Source organism: Mobula birostris, chromosome 27 (assembly GCF_030028105.1).
Source record: "Mobula birostris isolate sMobBir1 chromosome 27, sMobBir1.hap1, whole genome shotgun sequence".
Taxonomy (NCBI): domain Eukaryota; kingdom Metazoa; phylum Chordata; class Chondrichthyes; order Myliobatiformes; family Myliobatidae; genus Mobula; species Mobula birostris.
Window position 1 is genome coordinate 33,583,453 of NC_092396.1, and position 21,454 is coordinate 33,604,906.

General features: G+C 42.4%; 1 protein-coding gene across 1 annotated transcript in view; it reads right to left on the reverse strand.

Moving 5' to 3' along the window:
- c27h1orf174 (chromosome 27 C1orf174 homolog) overlaps window positions 1–18,808 on the reverse strand; it is a 41,311-nt gene extending 22,503 nt beyond the window's left edge. Inside the window, exons 1-2 of the mRNA XM_072244996.1 lie at window positions 18,660–18,808; window positions 4,470–4,580 (exon numbers count right to left, since the gene is read on the reverse strand). Coding sequence (XP_072101097.1) covers window positions 4,470–4,580; window positions 18,660–18,674 — 126 coding nt within the window. The 5' untranslated portion in view covers window positions 18,675–18,808. The remainder of the gene's footprint in view (window positions 1–4,469; window positions 4,581–18,659) is intronic.
- Between the last annotated feature and the right edge of the window lie 2,646 nt (window positions 18,809–21,454).

The following is a 21,454-nucleotide window of genomic DNA, read 5'->3' on the forward strand; positions in this document are numbered from 1 at the left end:
ATATCGCCAAATCATATCGTTTCCTCGCGGCCCGGTAGTGCATGCTTTATGGGCCGGTACCAGTCCGTGGCCCAGTGGTTGGGGACTGCTGCACTAGAGGAGCTGAGCACCATGATTACCAGCCACAAAACTGCTCACCCCGTAAGTTCCCAATCATTGTGGCGGATTTCAACCAGGCCAGCTTGAAGAAGTCTCTGAGCAACTACCACTAACATATCACCCATGGAACTGGAGCAGCCAACTCACTTGACTACTGTTACACCACCATCAAGAACGCTTATTGTGCCATCCCATGCCCGCACTTTGGCGAGTCCAATCACCTGGCTGTACCTCAACTCCCAGTGTACAGAGACTAAGAACTGCAGCACCAGTCGTGAGGTCAAGGAAGGTGGAAGAGTGCTTATGGGACTGCTTTGAATCAGTGAACTGGACAATATTCATGGATTCATCTTCAAATCTGAAATAAGTATTTCACCAACTTCATTAAGTTCTGTGTGTATGAGTGTGTGCCTTCGAGAGCATACTGGACATACTCAAACCAAAAGCTGTGGATGAACCAGGAGATTCACAGTCTGCTGAGGGCTAAATCTGTAGCATTCAAGACCCATGATCTAGAACTGTACAAGAAGTTCAAGTACAGTCAATGGAAGGCTCTTTTAGAGCAAAAGCACAATTCTTATTGAAGTTAGAGAAGAAATGGGATGCATGTCAGCTCTGGCAGGGTTTGCAGGCCATTAGTTCCAAGTTGGAACATAACATCAGTAATGGCTGTGATGTTTCATTCTCAGATGAGCTCAATGCCTTTTATACATGCTTTGAAAGGGAAAATAAAAGTACACCTGTGAAAATGCTTGCAACATGTGGCAACCATGATCTCTGTCTCAGCACCTGATGTCAGAACATCTTTGATAAACCTGAGCCTGTGCAAGGCATTTACCTAGTAGGGTGCTGAAAACCTCAGATCTGGCCCTCAGCCAACCGACAGGCAAGAGTATTCAAGAATATCTTCAACTTCTCACTGCTGCAGTTGGAGGTCCCCACCTGCTTCAAAAGGATGTCAATCATACCAGTACCCAAGAAGTGCAGGGTGAGCTGCCTCAATGACTATCAATCAGTTGACCTCATATCTACTGTGATGAAGTGCTTTTAGAGGTTGGTCATGGCCAAAATAAACTCCTGCCTAAGCAAGAGTCTGGTCCTGCTGCAATATGTCTATTGCCATATTGGACGCAATCTCATTGGCTCTCCACTCGGCCTTGGATCACCTGGACAGCAGCAACATCTATGTCAAGCTGCTGTTTCTTGATTACAGTTCAGCATTCAACACTATCATATTTGCAGAATTTATTAATCAACAAGCTTCAAAACCCGGGCCTCTGTACCTCCCTCTCAAATTTGACCTTCACTTCCTCATCGGGAGACCATAGTCAATGAGGATCAGAAGCGATATCTTCTCCTCACTGATATTCAACACCGGCACACCTCAAGGATGCGTGCTCAGGCCACTGCTCTACTCTCTTAACAAATTTGCTGATGACCCAGCTGCTGTTCACAGACTCTCGCATGGTGACGGGGAGGCGTATAGGAGATAAATCAGCTGGTTGAGTGGTGTCGCAACAACAACCTTGCAGTCAGTAAGAGCAAGGAACTGACAGTGGACATCAGGAAGGAGAAGTTGAGGAACACACACCAGTCCTCACTGAGGGATCAGCAGTGGAAACGCTGAGCAGCTTCAAGTTCCTGGATGTCAACTTCTCTGAAGACCTATCCTGGGCCCAGCATATTGATGCAATTACAAAGAAGGTACAACAGTGCCGATATTTCATTAGAAGTTTGAGGAGATCTGGTATGCTACCAAAGACTCTAGCATATTTCTACATATGTACTGTGGAAAGCACTGCCGCAGGTTGTATCAGCATCTGGAAGCTACGGACTCAGTCAGCTCCATCATGGCAGGAGGCTCCATAGACAAAGACATCTTGAAAAGGCAATACCTCAAAAAGGTGGCATCCATCATTAAAGCCTCTCCCCGCATCACCCAGGACATGCTACCATCAGGGAGGAGGTATAGGAGCCTGAAGACACACACTCAATGTTTTAGGAATAACATTTATAGTATTTTGCAGGTATTGTTCTATGCTGTTGCTGCCACAAAATAACAAATTTCATGACTTACGCCAGTGATATTAGATCTGATTCTGATTCTGACAGATAAAAAGCATGAAAAATTACATTACAGCTGCTGGCTCAAAGGAATTAAAATCTGACAATTTCTTTATTATTTTCATATCTGATCACTGTATACTGTCTACCATTAACATTCATTGATAATTACCAGAGCCAAATTCTCCACCATCCATTAATAAAGAAATCTGTTGACGTGAATATTAATTGGACTAGCCATACTAAGACTGTGGCTGTAAAAGCTTAGCAGAGAACAAGTCTCTTTGTGAACTCATATCCTGCCCCTTATCTTACCATCTTCAAGGTGCATTAGAATTGTGATGAAACATTTTATCAGTTGCCTGGATGACAGCCGTCTCAGCAGCTCTCCACTAACCTGCCATCATCCAGGACAAAACAGCCTGTTTGACTCTCACCTCTGTAATGAACACTTACTCCATCCACACCACACCAGTGCACTTTCGCTGCAGTGTGTGGAAAACTGGCAAGCTTTTTCAACTGCATATGGAAAATACACCAACTCAATACCTAAAAGGGGAAGACAGGCAATCACTTTGGAATGCTACATTTGCCTTGGAGCCTCACACAATTCTGACTCAATCACACATCTCCTTTTTTGCTGTCCTTAAATTTACTACCTAATAGCATTATGAAAATTCCTTCATCTTAAGCTCTACAGGAGGCCAAAATGGGAGCTTCTCAACAACTTCAAGTTCAATTAGGATTGATCATTAAACAGTGGTTATTTATTCTCGATCTCACAAGTGAAAAAAACTCTAAATGTGCTGAAGGTGCCATTAATTTATTTTCCCCAATGCTGTTCACCTCAACGTTTGCTGACCACAATTCATGAATACAAATCCCAACCAATTTAACATTCCAAATCATATGAATACATCCAACATAGAGGAGAACAAAACAAACACCAACTAATTATCATTGTTCATATATCTACTGCTACCCTGACAGCTTCTAATTGCACTTGGCCAATTCATTAAGTATAAGAGATATCTTGCATGGAAGAAGTCCCTCCGGTCTAGCTGATCATCAACCTCCCATACTACATGAATCCCACTGTTTATTATCTCTTAGTGGATGAAAGGTTACTTGCTTACAGTACAGAATAATAAAACTGGAGTTTATACTCCTGATGGCTATTGAGTAATCTGTGAAACAAAGTGATGAATAACATCAGCTATAAGATCAGTGCTGATTAATACTGCTGACTAGACAACGGGGTGACCCGTTGGGGCACCCTTTGAGAGAAGGGTAGTGCAGTCTGATGTGACCAGAATGAACATTTAATTTTCCTGAATGCTATTGGTATCGCTTTGCTTTGGAAACTGAAGAAGAAAACCTCAGTATATTGAAGAAGAACGATGCGTAGCAAAGCAAATATAGCTGGTCCTCATTTAACGAAGGATATTTTTGATGGCATTATTTCTGGTTTATCTGCCACCCTTCTGGAGACATGCAGCCCTTTCATCCCCCGTCTCTTCATCTCTTCTGCTGTTTGTTGTTTGTCTCTGATCCTGGAGACGTGCCCTTTCCACGTGGCATAATTAGGCTGACCATTTTTTTTTACCCTAATGCTGGATAGAAGATACGAAGCCGTAACACCAAAGGATGCTGATTATTCTCGATGACGTGGTTGGCACTCTCCTAAATGGCCATGATATAGTCACCGCTGTCTTTTGACTGCAGCAATGGGTTTTATGGGTGTCTCGAAGTATGTCATTACAATAAGATTTAATTATCTCTTATTGATGGGTGGCAGTTAGATCTGTCCCAATTCTGCACATGCTGATGGCAATTAGCAGAATGTAACCCCCTGAAATAGAGCTGCCCTGCTCTTTTGCTCCGGCAGGTATCGCTGCTGAGACTGGCCGTGCACATGTGTTGGGCTGTTACGTCCCGATTTCCATGATGGCTGATTGGGTCTCGGGTTAAAAGGGAACCTGTTTATTTTGGTGAATGAGCAATTTTATACGAATACATAACCCTGAACTTTGCCTGCATTCTGTAAGTTAGCGCATTTTAATTCAATTTAGCCAAAAGTGCCGCTGTAATGCACCGTTTGCGCTAATTGGAGGTCACAAACAGGCAGACAGAGCGTGAGAGTTTTAGTAGTATATAGATTCCATGAATTTGATATGCTGTTGAAATTCACTGCTTAATAAGACTGAAGCCATTGACTTCAAACTCCACCACAACTTTCCATACCCCTCCATGGATACCTGCAGATGCAGAGGTTCTCCAGTGGAAGGATTAATCATTTTTCTTACCCTGGGTGTTTTCTGTGCCGAGCTGACAGCCTTGATGTTCTGTTGGGAGGTGCTTGAAGCTGCAGTACAAAGCACCTTATTCCGAAGACGTGCAGAACGCCGGACTCCAACCTTAAACAAGATATTGGTTATATTATTTCAGTTATAATAAAATGTAAGTACTATACATTCGAAAATACACTTAAAATATAAATCTGGGATAACACAAAAATCAAGAAATACATTTTAATCCTGAAAGAGAAACTGTGGATACTTTGTACAGTGCAACTGTAACCCATCTCCAAATAGCTTAATGCTTAATAGCTTTAAGGTATCACTACCTGGTACCACACAAAGAATCTACTTTCAAAACATAAATTCTTCAAGGAGCTCATTTTCAGATTACAGTAAATCTCCAATGATTCACCACCTGATCATTCTGAAATACGATAGTTTGTCTCACCAAATATTGTTTGATGCACTCCTTCAACTCACTAGGGTCAGCTCTGAGCTCTCCTTCCAGTAGCTGAGCCTCAGTTCTTCACTCCTTTTCCACATGCCAGAGCCCTGGTCCCGGCACACTCATGATTCACTGAGGGCCTGGTTCTTACACTCACCTTCAACTTACAGGAGTCACTGGAAAATTTATTATAATACAATGCAACATTTTTAAAAAAGTGAATTAAAAGTGTATGGGGAATAAGATCCTTAAAATATGCTAATTTTAGCAACAAAGTCCCAAGCATAAACTCAAAAGATTCTGCAAATGCTGAAGACCTTGTGCAACATACTCAGCAAGTCAGGCTGCATCTATGGAGAGGAATAAACAATCGCTGTTTTGGGCCGAGATCTGATGAAGGGTCTCAACCCGAAACCTTGACTGTTGATTCCCCTTCATAGATGCTGCCAGGCTTGCAAAGTTCCTCCAGCAATTTGTGTGTGTGTTTCTCATTGTTCAGACTGTGCTTTATTGGAGCTTTATGGCAGAGTCAAGATTTTTGAACTCTAATTTTATCCTCAACTTGGTCAACAATTGCATGTCTCATTATATTTTCTGCTCAGTCTTCAACATCATTCATATTAAGTGTTAAGTCATTTGTTGTGCTTTAATATTATTTGCAAAAATCTAAGGTATGGCTTCAGGGAAATTCAAACATTATGAACAAGTTATTGATTTGTACTGTTGAATGTTCTAACAAAATTAAAATAAGTAGAACATTCATTTGTAGCCCCCCGGCCACTCTCAGGGTCGCTCGGCTCGCTGTCGTCTAGGGAAACAGCCTCGGCCCCGCCAAACTGGGTAATTAGTTTGTGTGGATGCTGTGTGAGGTACCCCACCCCGCCCAAATAACAGACAATACACCAGATGCAATTAAATGATTTACAGTTTATAGATATTACTGGAACTATATAATTAATAGAGAATAAAATATAAAAGGAAAATAAAAGGCGCCACACTTATCAAAGTTCAATCTCTTCGTGCACAACAACCGTTGGAGCTCAAGGACCTTCTTCTTCACCCTGTGACCCCTTCGGACCACCTTGACCGGCTGCCTGGGACCAACAACGGTGGTCGACCAGACGCTCCACACCAGTCCGTCTCCATCTCCTCGCTGAACGACCCGCTCGGGGTCCGACCCCGTTAGCAGACTCACAGCACCTCGTCCATCCTCTGTCTCGCTCTCCCACCTTCTGTCCCAAAACCCCGCGCATACAGTATCTTCAAATACACCAAAACCATAACAACTATCCCAATTGGTTAATAGCACTCTCTTATCACACAATAAAGCAAAAACAAACTGTTAGCGCAAACTTTCTCAGCGTTTAACACAACAAAGCCGCATTCCCCAGATTAACATAACAAAGACGCCATTTTAATTAGCCTCCGCAGTAACATAAAAATCGAAACCCCCTTACACGTTTTTTAAGCAACTGTATATAAAAAGATTACAAAACAATTCTGATTGGAATGTTAGGATATTGAGGAGTAGATGTAAGACATCTCAAAGTAATAAAGCTCAACAATCTGGTATAAGTAAATCCATTGGTACTGTATCTAATTCACTTATCTTGGCCAGTATGCCTCCCCTTCAATTAAGATGCTGTATCTCTCTGTGCCTGAGATTGATGGTTAGCTTTCTAACTCTCATCTAATTCTCTGGGGTCCTCAGGAATGTTCTCATCTTCCCAAACCTGGGGGCAAAGGTTGTAGACTTCCTTGCTGGGCTTTGGAAATCCAGCAGTTACACCATCTGGTCACAAGGCCTTTCTGATTTCTTGTCAGTCAGAGTAGTAGCAAGCCTCTACAGGAAATTTGCTGAGGAAAAGAATAAAGGCCTCTGTTGTAAAAGGAAAGTTTAGTTTAGAAAACACAGGAGAGTCTGCAGATGCTGGAACTCTTGAGTAACACACAAACCCAAAATGCTCAGTATTTTGGGCAGCATCTACTGAGAAAAAAAATGTTTTGGACCTAGACCATTCATCAGTGTTGGAAAAGAAGGGAAGCAGAAGCCAGAATAAAAAAGTGGGGGGAGGGGAAGGGAAGGAATACAACCCAGCAGCTGATAGGTGCGACCAGGTGAGGGGGAAGGTGGTGATGTTCCTTCCAGCTGGCAGTAACTTCAGGGGGATTCAAACATTATAAACAGTTATGGTTCCTATTGATTTGGATCAGACGTTGGCTGTGGTGTGCTATCCAATGATCAAGGGTCCTCAAGACATTCCACATGAATTTTCTTGAGGCAATATTTCTGTTGTTGCTATATTTTGAGGCCAGGCCAATGAAGGTACCAAAGTAGATATAGCAGTAGTTAGATCAACATAAACACAAGAGATTCTGCAGATGTGGAAATCCACAGCAACACACACACACACACGCACACACAAATGCGAGCAGAACTCAGTAGGTCAGGCAGCATCTATGGAAATGAATAAACAGCTGAGGTTTCAGATGGAGACCCTTCATCAGGACTGGAAAAAAAGAGAGAAAATACCAGAATAATAAGATGGGGGAGGGGGAAGAGAACACACTAGAAAGTGATAGGTGAAGTCGGGTGGGTGGGGGAGGGGAAATGAAGCCAGAAACTGGGAGGTAATAGGCAAATAAGGTAAAGGGCTAGAGAAGAAAGAATCTGACAGGAGAGGAGAGGGGACCATGGGAGAAAAGAAAGGAGGAGGGGTACCTGAAGGTGATAGGCAGGTGAGGAGAAGAGGTAAGAGGCCAGAGTGGGAAGTGGAAGAAGAGGGAAGGAGAGGCTCCCTAAATAGAATATGGGATATTGCTCCTGAGTGCCCAAACAGTCCTAGGTGAGGCAACGTTTCACCTGTAAATCTGTCAGGGTCATCTACTGTATCTGGTGCTCCTAATGTGGCCTCCTCTACAGTGGTGAGACCTGAAGTAGACTGGGGTACTGCTTTGTTGAGCACATCTGCTCCATCTGCCAAAAGTGGGATTTCCTGATGGCCATCCATTTTAATTGCAATCCCCATTCCAACATGTCGGTAAATGGCCTCCTCTTCTACCATGATGAGGCAACTCTCAGGGTGGAAGACTTTAATCTTCTGTCTAGGTAGCCTCCAACCCGATGCCATGAACATCGATTTCTATAACTTCCGGTAAGTTTTCCCCCTCCCCTTCCCTCTTCTATTATTTCACACTCTGGCCTCTTACCTCTACTCCTCACCTGCCTATAAACTTCCCCCTGGTGCCCCTCCTCTTCTTTCTCCCATGGTCCTCTCTTCTCTCCTCTCCTAGAAGATTCCTTCTTCTTCAGCCCGTTATCTTTTCAATCCCGTTACTTCCCAGCTTCTTACTTTATCAGCTCTTCCGCACCCATCTGGTTAGTTTAACAGTTGTTTCCATCTGTTGACACGTACATCCCTACTGTTTCTTGTTCAGATAATAACTAAATTTAACAGGAGCCAGTGACTTTCTGGAAGACATCTCTGATCTCTCATCAGGGACGAAAAACCAAACTAGATTTTCTTTTTAGTAATCCTCAGGAATTGAAGTTGAAATCAACTGTAGCATAAACATTATGCTTGGGCTTAAATCTGTGGGTTCATAATACTTTAGGGAATGAATGCGCAGACTCCTCTGATTATAATCACGTTAAAAAAAACAAGAAGAAAATTCCACCAAATTTCTTGTCAATAAAAGAATGAACAGGATAATAGATTTGAGCATAAACTGCCAACAGAAGAATCGTTATTTTAAGTGTTTCAATTTTTAAAATATACACTCAGTGGCTACTTTATTAGGTACACCTGCTTGGTAATACAGATATCTAATCAACCAATCCAATTGTGGCAGCAACTCAATGTATAAAAAACACGCAAACGTAGTCAAGAGGTACAGTTGTTGCTCAGACCAAACATCAGAATGGGGAAAGAAGTGTGATCTAAATGACTTGCTGATGTCAGAAGGCCTTTGAATATCTCAGAAACTGCTGATCTCCTGGGATTTTCACACACAAGTCTTTAGAGTTTACAAAGAATGGTGCAAAAAACAAAAAAAATCCAGTAAGCGGCAGTTCTGTGGGAGAAAACACCTTGCTAATGTGAGAATGTCCAGACTGGTTCAAGCTGACAAAATTGTGACCGTAACTCACATAACCCCACGTTACAACAGTGGTGGTATCTCTGAACACACATGTCGAACCTTGATGTGGATGGGCTACAGCAGCAGAAGACCACAAACATACAGCTGGTGGCCACTTTAGCAGGTACAGGAGGTACCAAATAAACTGGCCACTGAATGTACTTTTTTAAACATCTTATTCCACTCCACAGAAAATTTCCTTGCAGAGACTCTAACATCAATGCTTATGCTGTGCCACATTTTCAATGAAAGTAAGTTTAAAATACTACCAGAAAGTGAAAAATCTGGTCTCGTGTAAATTCATCCTAACTGCAGAAACAAGGCCAATTACTTTTTCTATCCATCTCCACAAAGGTGAGACATTGTATCTTTGTCAATTTTGATTGAATGGCTACAATATCTTCTCTCATCCATGTCTGACAAGTTTTGTTAAGCATAATCAATTAGAAATCTATGCAGTTATTGTTCTCAGAGTGGTATTAATGATAAAATATGTCATTCCAATAATGTATTGTTTAGAATTAATACTTAGAATGCATTAGTTATCCTTCTTGAGAATTGAATCACATTAGAATCAGAATCAGGTTTATTATCACTGAGATAAGCTGTGAAATTTGTTTTGTATCACATAAAAGTTAGTATAAGACAATATTCTACTATATTTCCACTATTATTACAATAAGAATATTTAAAATAAATGAATCGTGTGATAAGAGAAAAATAGTGAGGTTGTGTTCATGGACAATTCAGAAATCTGAGAGTAGAGGGGAAGAAGCAGTTCCTAAAATGTTGAGCGAGCAGCTTCAGGCTCCTGTACCTCCTCCTTGATGCTAGTAATGAGAAGAGGGCATGCCCCGGATTGTGAGAGTCCTTAATGATGGATGTTATTTTTTGAGGCATCACCTTTTGGAGATGTTCTTGATGGTGGGGAAGATTGTGCCCATGATAGAGCTGACTGAGTTTACAACCATCTGCAGCTTTTTCCAATCTTGTGCATTGGTGCCTCCACACCGGACAGTGACAAAACCAGTCAGAATGCTCTCCATAATACATCAGTAGAAATTTGAAATAGTCTTTGATGACATACCAAATCGCCTTAAACTCTTCATGAAATGTACATCCAGTGAGCAGCAGTTCTGTGAGTGAAAATACCTTGTTAATGAGAGAGGTCAGAGGTGAATGGTCAGACTGGTTCAAGCTGATAGGAAGGGGACAGTAACTCATATAACCATGAGTTACAGCAGTAGTGTGAAGAAGAGCATCTCTGAAAGCACAACACGTTGAATCTTGAAGTGGATGGGCAACAGCAGCAGAAGACCATGAACATACACTGAATGGCCATGTTATTAAGTACAGGAGGTACCTAATAAAGTGGCCACTGAGTGTATGCTGAAGTATCACACATCAAAGTTGCTGGTGAACGCAGCAGGCCAGGCAGCATCTCTAGGAAGAGGTACAGTCAATGTTTCAGGCTGAGACCCTTCGTCAGGACTAACTGAAGGAAGAGTTAGTAAGAGATTTGAAAGTGGGAGGGGGAGGGGAGATCCAAAATGATAGGAGAAGACAGGAGGGGGAGGGATGGAGCCAAGAGCTGGACAAATGATTGGCAAAAGGGCTATGAGAGGATCATGGGACAGGTAATTTATAGTAAATAGAACAGTCAATGTAACATAGAAGTACACTCAAATCAGCGCGAGTTAATCAGTCTGATGGCCTGGTGGAAGAAGCTGTTCTAGAGCCTGTTAGTCCTGGCTTTTATGCTGTGGTACCATTTCCCAGCTGGTGGCAGCTGGAACAGATTGTGGTTGGGGTGACTTGGGTCCCCAATGATCCTACAAGCGCTTTTTACACACCTGTCTTTGTAAATGTCCTGAATCATGGGAAGTTCACAACTACAGATGCGCTGGGCTGTCTGCACCACTTTCTGCAGAATCCTGCGATTAAGGAAGGTAGCGTTCCCATACCAGGCAGTGATGCAGCCAATCAGGATGCTCTCAATTGTGCCTCTGTTGAAAGTTCTTAGGATTTGGGGGCCCATAGCAAACTTCCTCAACCGTCTGAGGTGAAAGAGGTGCTGTTGTGCCTTTTTCACCACACTGCTGATGTATACAGACCATGTGAGGTGTTCAGTCATACGGATGCTGGGAACTTGAAGCTGTTTATCCTCTCACCCTCAGATCCATTGATGTCAATAGGGGTTAGCCCGTCTCCATTCCTCCTGTAATCCACTACCAGCTCCTTTGTTTTTGCGACATTGAGGGAGAAGTTGTTTTCTTGACACCACTGTGTCAGAGAGATGACTCCTTCCTGGTAGGCCACTTTGTTATTGTTTGAGATTAGGTCAATAAAGGGTAGGAGAGGAAAGAATCTGATAGGAGAGCAAACTGGACCATAGAAGAAAGGGAACCATAGGTGGGGACCCATGGGGAGGTGATAGGCAGGTGAGAAGAGGCAAGAGGCCAGGGTGGGGAATAGAAGAAGAGGGGAGGGGGAGGGGGAGGGAACTTTTTTTACTAGATGGAGAAAACAATATTCATGCCATCATACTGGAAGCTACTCAGACAGAATACAAAGTGTTGCACCTGCACCCTGGGGGTGGCCTCATCTTGACAGAAGAATGAGAATGGTGGATGGAGTGGAGGTGCTCAATGAAGCAGTCCCCCAATTTATGATGGATCTCACCAATGTAGAGGAGGCCATAATGGAGCACTGGACATGAAAGATGACCCCAGCAGATACGCAGGTGAAGTGTTGCCTCACATGGAAGGAATGTTTGGGTCCCTGAATGGTGGTGAGGGAGGAGGTGAACGGGCATGTGTAGAACTTTGGCCATTTGCTGGGATAAGTGCTGAGAAGGATATTAGTTGGACGTGGAGATTCATTGCAAGATAGGTAATGACAAGAGCAACTCTATCACTGTTAATGCAATGGGAAGATAGAGTGAACATGGATGTTTGGGAAATGAAAGAGATCTGAGTCAGGGCAGCATCTATGCTGGAGGACATTCTTTGAAGGAGGAGGGCATCTTTGAGGTTCTAAAAAAGAAAGCTTCTTCCAGGGGCAGATGCAACAGAGACAAAGGTACTGAGAAACAGGGATAGCATTTTTACAGGAGGTGGGAGCGGAAGAGGAATAGTCAGGATAACTGGAATCCCTTGGTTTGTCTCCAGAGATGGAGACAGTGAAATTGAGAAAGGGGAGGGAGGTGTCAGAAATGGACCAAGCGAATTTAAAGGGAAAGTGGAAAATAGAGGCAAACTTGTTGAAATTGATAAGCTCAGCATGGGTGCATGAAGCAGCGCCAATGCAGTTGTCAATGTAGCATTTAGGTGTCTTGCCCTTCTTTTCTAGTCCTACGGAAGGTCTCTGGCAAAAACAGTGACAATTTATTCACTTCCATAGATACCGCCTGACCTGTTGAGTTGCTCCACCTTTTTGTGTGTGTTGCTCTGGGTTTCCAGCATCTGCAGAATCTCTTATGTTTATGGTATGCTGATGTACATATTTTTCCATATCCAGTAAACATTTTTGTTTAATTCTGACAGCGGTATTTTATTTCAGTTTCTGCAAGTAGGCCTGAAATTACACAGTAACTACATACATTTAAAAAATACTAAGAGCACTGTCTGAAGGAATTCTTTCCACAGTTAAAATGACTGTGTAGCTCATGAATCTTATGGGTATGAACATTTCCCAGTGGAAAATAACTCACATATCAAATTGAGGTGGACAGTTCTTGGGCCATAGAAACAATAATCCTTTACCATATTAAGACTTAGATACTGGACTGTGGTTATTTTGCTGTGACATCTAAGAAGAATAATTCTTTAATTAAGAGGCAGTGAATACCCCTTATCCAAAATTCTAATATCCAAAAACTTCTGAAGTCCAAATTTTTTTGAGCACTGTCATGACTTTACAAATGCAAAATTCCACAAGATGTTGGGAAGGTTCCCAGGCAATGCATAGGCCTCTACACACCACAGACAGCTCTGAGAAGTTATTTCACAGATGTAATGAAAAATGGAAAGACAATGCGCAAAGCAAAAAATAAAGATCTCGATCGTGTGTTGAAAGAGTGGATTTGTCCGTGTCGGAGTAAACATATGGCAGTTAATGGTAAGCTGATCATGAAACATGCAAAGATCTATCACAACAAACTGAAGGTTGAAGGTAATTGTAAATATTTTGCAGGCTGGTTGCAGTAATTTAAAGACAGCATTAATTTTTATGTGTCTGCTGATCATAATGCAGCAGCAAAATTCATTGACAGGTTCAAGTTTAAGATTGTTGCTGATGAAAATCTAACACATCAGTACCTACGTGTGATGAACATGAGTAAGACAAAGACTGCTTACCGGTAGCACATAAATTCAGAGTTGGAAATGATGCTGATCCCAAGCTCTTATATATTCCAAAATCTGAACATATCTGAAACAGTTCCAGCCCCAAACTTTTCGGATAAGGGGTATGCAACCTGTATATCCAAAAATTATTCTTTCCCAATCTACTACTACGTCGACACAGGCCTAGGGGGCCGGTGTTGGGCATGATGACGGGTTCTCCATTTCTCCCTCTCCCTCATCAGTGTGTTCAGTCTATCTATATTAGCCGCGCCACTGTCTTCTAGGAGTGTGTTGACCATAGTCTTGGGAGGGCGCCCAGGGTACATCCTCCCCTGCTTGGGCTCCCATATGATGACTAGGCTGGCAGATAGTTCGGGGTGGCGTAAACAGTACCCCACTAGTTGCAGTCTTCTTGCCTTGATTTTAGTGCAGAGCATCGGTAGGTTGTTATAGAGTTCAATATTCCCAATCTAGTATATGTTAAATTTCTGATTTTCTATTTATTCTTCAAGATATTTTTATTTTTCAGTGGTATTTTCCCCTCTACAGTGAACTCGGTTCTCATTAACAATGAAGAATCCCTACTTGGGAGATCTCTACAAGATAGCGTGAGATTTCTACAAGATATTCACCAGATTAATTCCTGGGATGGCAGGACTTTCATATGATGAAAAACTGGATGAACTAGGCTTATACTCGTTGGAATTTAGAAGATTGAGGGGGGATCTGATTGAAACGTATAAAATCCTAAAGGGATTGGACAGGCTAGATGCAGGAAGATTGTTCCCGATGTTGGGGAAGTCCAGAACGAGGGGTCACAGTTTGAGGATAAAGGGGAAGCCTTTTAGGACCGAGATTAGGAAAAACTTCTTCATACAGAGAGTGGTGAATCTGTGGAATTCTCTGCCACAGGAAACAGTTGAGGCCAGTTCAGTGGCTATATTTAAGAGGGAGTTAGATATGGCCCTTGTGGCTAAAGGGATCAGGGGGTATGGAGGGAAGGCTGGTGCAGGGTTCCGAGTTGGATGATCAGCCATGATCATACTGAATGGCGGTGCAGGCTCGAAGGGCCGAATGGCCTACTCCTGCACCTATTTTCTATGTTTCTATGTTTGGAGAACTGCTCGAACAGAGAAAAATCATCAGGCTACACAAAAGCAAACACGAGAAAATCTGCAGATGCTGGAAACTCAAGCAACACACACAAAATGCTGGTAGAACACAGCAGGCCAGGCAGCATCTATAGGAAGAGGTACAGTCGACATTTCGGGCCGAGACCCTTCGTCAAGACTAACTGAAAGAAGAGATAGTAAGACATTTGAAAGAGGCAGGGGGAGGGGGAGAGCCAAAATGATAGGAGAAGACAGGTGGGGGAGGAATGAAACTAAGAGCTGGGAAGCTGATTGGCTAAAGCAAAACAAAGCTGGAGACATGGGAGAAAGAAAGGGGGAGGGGAGCACCAGAGGAAGATGGAGAGCAGTCAAGGAGTTATTGTGAGAGGGAAAGAGGGGGGAATAATAAACGAATAAATAAATAAAATAGGGGATGGGGTAAGAAGGGGAGGAGGGACATTAGCAGAAGTTAGAGTAATCAATGTTCATACCATCAGGTTGAAGGCTACCCAGACGGAATATAAGGTGTTGTTCCTCCAACCGGAGTGTGGCTTCATCTCGACAGTAGAGGAGGCCATAGAATGACATATCAGAATGGGAATGGGACGTGGAATTAAAATGTGTGGCCACTGGGAGATCCTGCTTCCTCTGGCAGACAGAGCGTAGGTGTTCAGCGAACGGTCTCCCAGTTTGCGTCGGGTCTCACCAATATACAGAAGGCCACACCAGGAGCACTGGACACAGTATATCAACCCAGCCGTCTCACAGGTGAAGTGTCGCCTCACCTGGAAGGACTGTCTGGGGGCCCTGAATAGTGGTGAGGGAGGAAGTGTAAAGGCATGTGTAGCACTTGTTCTGCTTACAAGGATAAGTGCTAGGAGGGAGATCGGTGGGAAGGGATTGGGGGGGGGAAACGAATGGACAAGGGAGTCGTGTAGGGAGCGATCCCTGTGGAAAGCAGAAAGTGGGGGGGGAGGGAAAGATGTGTTTGGGGGTGGGATCCCGTTGGAGGTGGTGGAAGTTACGGAGAATTGTATGTTGGACCCGGAGGCTGGTGGGGTGGTAGGTGAGGACAAGGGGAACCCTATCCCTAGTGGGGTGGTGGGAGGATGGGGTGAGAGCAGATGTGCGTGAAATGGGAGAGATGTGTTTGAGGGCAGGGTTGATGGTGGAGGAAGGGAAGCCCCTTTCTTTAAAGAAGGAAGACAACTCCTTTGTCCTGGAATGAGGCTACACAAAAGATTCTGAAGCATTCTGTCTGAACATTAAGCAGTACTGTATATGGCTGGTAGTATAAAATATACTTTATATCCATAGCCTTAACATCTCAATATGCTGTAAGAGTACTGAGAAAAAAGGACTGTCTCTTCTATAGCTTAATGTATAAGGGAGTATCAGGTATGATTTTATGAAAATCACGAAATGAATCATGAAAAGCAGGTTTATTCCTTGATCTGGCTGAGTTAACTGTGCTCCAGTAGGATGCTATAATTATCCTGGACTATAGAAAAGAAATAATATCATATAGCAATTCTCTTCACAATCACTTCCCAGTGATTCATACTGTAATATGTTCATCTGTAAGGCTAAGCTGCAATAGATAGTTGCAAAACATAAGCAGATAGCTTGGTAACATGTTTTAAACAGAACATAAGGTAACAGCCTGTCTTCATTTGCCTCTCCTTTTAAAAAACAAACCTTTTCCATTTATTCTTGCTCGCCATCCTACTCAGCACCCACTCCACCAAACAACTCCTTAAGAGCATAAGGGAGAGGGTTTCAGTTCCTTGAGCCTGGTACACTACGCCTTACGATCAAGGATGATTCAGTCTTTTTCACACACTCTCCCAGATCTCTCAATTCCCTGATAGCTTAAATGCCTGTCAATATCCACTTTGAATATACAGGTATTCAGTAATTCCATCAGTACAGCTCTCGGGGGTAGATAATTCCAACATTTAAAACTCTCTAGGAAAGAATTTCACCTTCTATTTATATTACCTCATATTTCCTTTTGACATAGAAGGCAGCCATTTGGTTCATAAAGTTTCAGAACAATTTTATGAATTCTATTCTTCCACCTATTTTCTTAGAATTTGTCTCCCATGCTCATTCTTTTTAGCCTTATTTTTATATTACCCATGCACACCATTGGTAATTTACCTATCAACTGAAATTCCTCCTCAGCTCTATCTGAAACAGACAACTCTTTATTCTTAAACTAAGCCTGCTCTAGTTCTAGCCACCTTCACCAGAGACATCTTCTTCTCAATATTTACCTTGTCAATCCCCTTAGAATCTTGTGTAGTCCATTGATGTCACCTCTTGTGCTTGTATAGTCTACTCTGCTCAAATTCTTTCTTCATATAACGACCCCTTTGTCAACACCTTTGCACAACCTCCAGTGTAAAACATCATCACAAAACTGGACATAGCACTCTGTTAGTAGTGACACCACTGTAAAGTTGCTTTAAAACTTTCCTATTTTTGTACTGCGTGCCCCTTGTCAAGGTCAAAATTTTATTAGTTTTTGTAATTATTTGTTGTACCTGCAGGCTGGGTTTTTGTGTTTCATGTTAGGATCTTCAAATCTGTTGCATTCGAATATTTTGTTTTGTTGCTCTATCGAAACAGCAATTTGCTTCTTAATTATTCCTTCCAGGAAGGTTAACCACACATTTTTCTGCACCATACTCCATCTGACAACCTCTTATTCACCTATCTGTATTCCTTTGCTGGCCCCTTGTGCCCTCCCTATAACTTACTTATTATATAATTAGCAAATTTGCCAAGTCCCTTCATCTATTAATATATATTGTTGAGGTCCCAGTACTGATCTGTGTGGCAATCTGTTACTTACCGATTTACAATCCAAAAAATTATCCCTTATTTAGAAGATCTGTTTCTCATCTTTTAGCTTCTATGTTAATGTATTACCCTGTGTATTGTTTTCATGAATGATAAATTTTAATGCCAACCCTATCACTTTCTGGAAATCCAGATACACTACATCTACCAGTTCTGCTCTGTCCATCTTAGTTGTTACATCCTCAAAGATCTATAGCAAATTTGTCAAATAGAGCTGAAGGAGAAAGTTGTACTAAACTCACACTTGGCTGCATGCCCATTTCGTCAAAGTACTCAAAGACTGCTAGAATTAAAAGGAGCTGTGGCCAAGCATCTTTAGGACAGAACAATAGGAGAATAAAAACTGTAGAGAAAAAATTAGTTTTTTTAAATTTGTAACAGTTATTCAAACTTTAAAAGCATAAATTGTGATTCAAGATTTGTCTCAAAATTTCACTAAGGCAAAACCTGATGTTAACTATCAGTCATTTTCACATTCACACAAAGCATCCATACATGAAATACTTTGTAAATCATCTGTTCAAATCAGGCATATTTTTGGTGGCAAATGGAAATGACGAAATGGCCTTGGTCTCAACTTTCAGAGGATCACAGACAGTTGTCAGCATAAAGCTAAGTTTATTTGTATAGAATTGCAACTTTTTTCGATAAAAAAACTATAATTACTGTACACTATTGATATACTTGTTGATCGTGATTATTTTAACTAGGTGTAATTTTATTTTGCAGATGTCTTTGAAAATTCTGATGGCTTTTATTAGTTCAATTTGGACACACACTTGACATTTAGCTGTCACCTACCACTGAAACGATAAACATGCTCAGACCAAAACTTCTGGTGCGAATGTTGAACAGGCATATCCTGGCTCATACAACTGCATGTTAAACAACCTCAAATCGTCCTCCAGTGGCGTCGTTACTATTTCCCAACCATACTTGTGCCAAAATAACTTTAGAGCAATGTCTGTGCCAGCCTGCTCCTGGCGTGGAAGGCCAACCGGTAGGACAGATTTGGCGAACTCACTTCCTGAATTCTGAAGACTTGTCGAGGTCATAAATAGTCTGTAAAAATACTTAGCTCGGCAGGACAAACTAATTTCATGAATTAAAAGACGAAGGAATTGCCAATTTATTTTTAATCACACTTCATCTGAAAGGAAGCAGGGACTAATGACTCAACTTTCTGAAACCAAACGCTTTAGCCGCCCAACCAGAGGTTCGCAATCTCCTTTAAATATATTCTCGCAGTTACGGGATATATAAAGAACATCCAGTCAGCTCCTACCTGTTTAGTCTTCATTTTAGATTAAAAATTTGATGTATGCTTCTGCCTGCGTTCTCGAAATCGCTCCAAAGTGGGTCACAAAAAGCATTGGAACTTTCAGCGCCGCTGAGGCTCAAGACAAAACATAGTCAAGTCGCAACCCACTCGACCAAGGAAAGGCCCGCTTCCTGTTCCAATTGGGTGAGAGGCATGTCTATCATTTCAGTCTGAATTGATCGTCACCATCTTTGAGAAGGGCAGACGCGGAAAATGTCAGACAGTCGGCTTGCTTAAAAACTGGCTCGTGCCGCACACACGAAAAAGAAACAACGCCTGACACTGTTGTGACAGATGTCTGCTATCCACATGTATGTGAAAGCACACAGGCACACAACAAGATATATATGGCTTGATACAAAATATTGTTATTGTACATATCTGCTGCTTTGCATTCTTACTCTTGTCAGTTGTGCAGGAACATTAAAGTTTCTAATGACAATAGTTCTATTTTCTCATATTTAGCTCCACAAAGATGCTATTTTGAGTATGTTTGAATTATGCTTGTGACTAATTAATGGGGGTAAACTGTAACATAGTTAGAATGACGCTGAACTTTGAAACATTTTTCATTTGGGAATAGAGTAATGTGTGTTGTAAATATCCTTTCCTTTCTGAGTTGACAGTCTGAATTTTTAAACCTATTTACTTAAGATTAAAGTTATTTGTTCTGTGAAACAACATTTAGATTTATTTTCTAGAACAACCTAAGAAACAGGAACAAAAAATCATATGACACTGGCACCTGCTGGGCTGTTCATAAAGATATCTAATTTGAATTTGACTTTGTTCACTTTCTTCCTTGTTCCTTTTGACACACTTCCAGTTTGAAAATCTATCACAGTCTCTGTAACGTTCTTAGAGCATGCCAAAGATCTAAACCTCTTTAAGAAAAGCAGTTCTTTCTCATCCATTTTATTCCGAAAATATCGGTCACTGCCAGGTTTCAGCATCCATTTTTGAATGTTGCAGTCTTACATGGCTCGGAAAGAGCTTTAATTTTGCAAGATCTAATGAGCATTAAAAGCAGCTTGCTCAATGTACTCTTATAAAACTGTCAGTTTGAGCCTTCAAGCTATAAGAACATTCTTTAACATTTATAATGCCTTTTGTCATTCATCTATTTTAGATATATGAACACATAATGCGAAAAGCATTATCAGGGACGCATCTCACCCCAACCATGGACTTTTTACTCTCCTCCCATCCGGTAGGCGCTACAGAAGCCTCCGCTCCTGCACCTGCAGGCATAGGAAGAGCTTCTTCCCTGAGGCTGTGACACTGCTGAACCTCTCATCACAGCGCTAAGCAGTATTGCATCCGTATTGTACTGTCTCAGTACTTCTATATTTGTGTGCTGTAGCACTTTTTTTATTCGCAGTTATTTTGTAAATAACACTATTCTTTGCATTTCTGGTCAGATGCGAAATGCATTTCATTGGCTTTGTATCTGAACTCGGCACAATGACAATAAAGTTGAATCTAATCTAATAATTGGTGGCTATTAACAACAGCAATGCTGCAGATGCTGGAAATTCAAGCAACACACATCAAAGTTGCTGGTGAACGCAGCAAGCCAGGCAGCATCTCTAGGAAGAGGTACAGTCGATGTTTCAGGCCGAGACCCTTCGTCAGGACTAACTGAAGGAAGAGTTAGTAAGAGATTTGAAAGTGGGAGGGGGAGGGGAGATCCAAAATAATAGGAGAAGACAGGAGGGGGAGGGATGGAGCCAAGAGCTGGACAGGTGATTGGCAAAGGGGATATGAGAGGATCATGGGACAGGAGGTCTGAGGAGAAAGACGGTGGGGGGGGGATCCTAGAGGATGGGCAAGGGGTATAGTGAGGGGGACAGAGGGAGAAAAAGGAGAGTGAGAGAAAGAATATGTGTATAAAAATAAGTAACAGATGGGGTACGAGGGGGAGGTGGGGTATTAGCGGAAACTAGAGAAGTCGATGTTCATGCCATCAGGTTGGAGGCTACCCAGACGGAATATAAGGTGTTGTTCCTCCAACCTGAGTGTGGCTTCACTTTACAGTAGAGGAGGCCGTGGATAGACATGTCAGAATGGGTACAGTAGAGGAGGCCATGGATCCTCTCGCTCCCTACGCGACTCCCTTGTCTATTCATCCCCCCCATTCGTCCCCACTGATCTCCCTCCTGGCACTTATCCGTGTAAGCGGAACAAGTGCTACACATGCCCTTACACTTCCTCCCTTACCACCATTCAGGGCCCCAGACAGTCCTTCCAGGTGAGGCGACACTTCACCTGTGAGTCGGCTGGGGTGATATATTGCGTCCGGTGCTCCTGATGTGGCCTTCTATATATTGGCGAGATCCGATGCAGACTGGGAGACCGCTTTGCTGAACATCTACGCTCTGTCCGCCAGAGAAAGCAGGATCTCCCAGTGGCCACACATTTTAATTCCACATCCCATTCCCATTCTGACATGTCTATCCACGGCCTCCTCTACTGTAAAGATGAGGCCACACTCAGGTTGGAGGAACAACACCTTATATTCCATCTGGGTAGCCTCCAACCTGATGTCATGAACATCAACTTCTCTAACTTCCGCTAATGCCCCACCTCCCCCTCGTACCCCATCTGTTATTTATTTTTATACACACATTCTTTCTCTCACTCTCCTTTTTCTCCCTCTGTCCCTCTGACTATACCCCTTGTCCATCCTCTGGGTTCCCCCCCCCTTGTCTTTCTTCCTCGGCCTCCTGTCCCATGATCCTCTCGTATCCCTTTTGCCA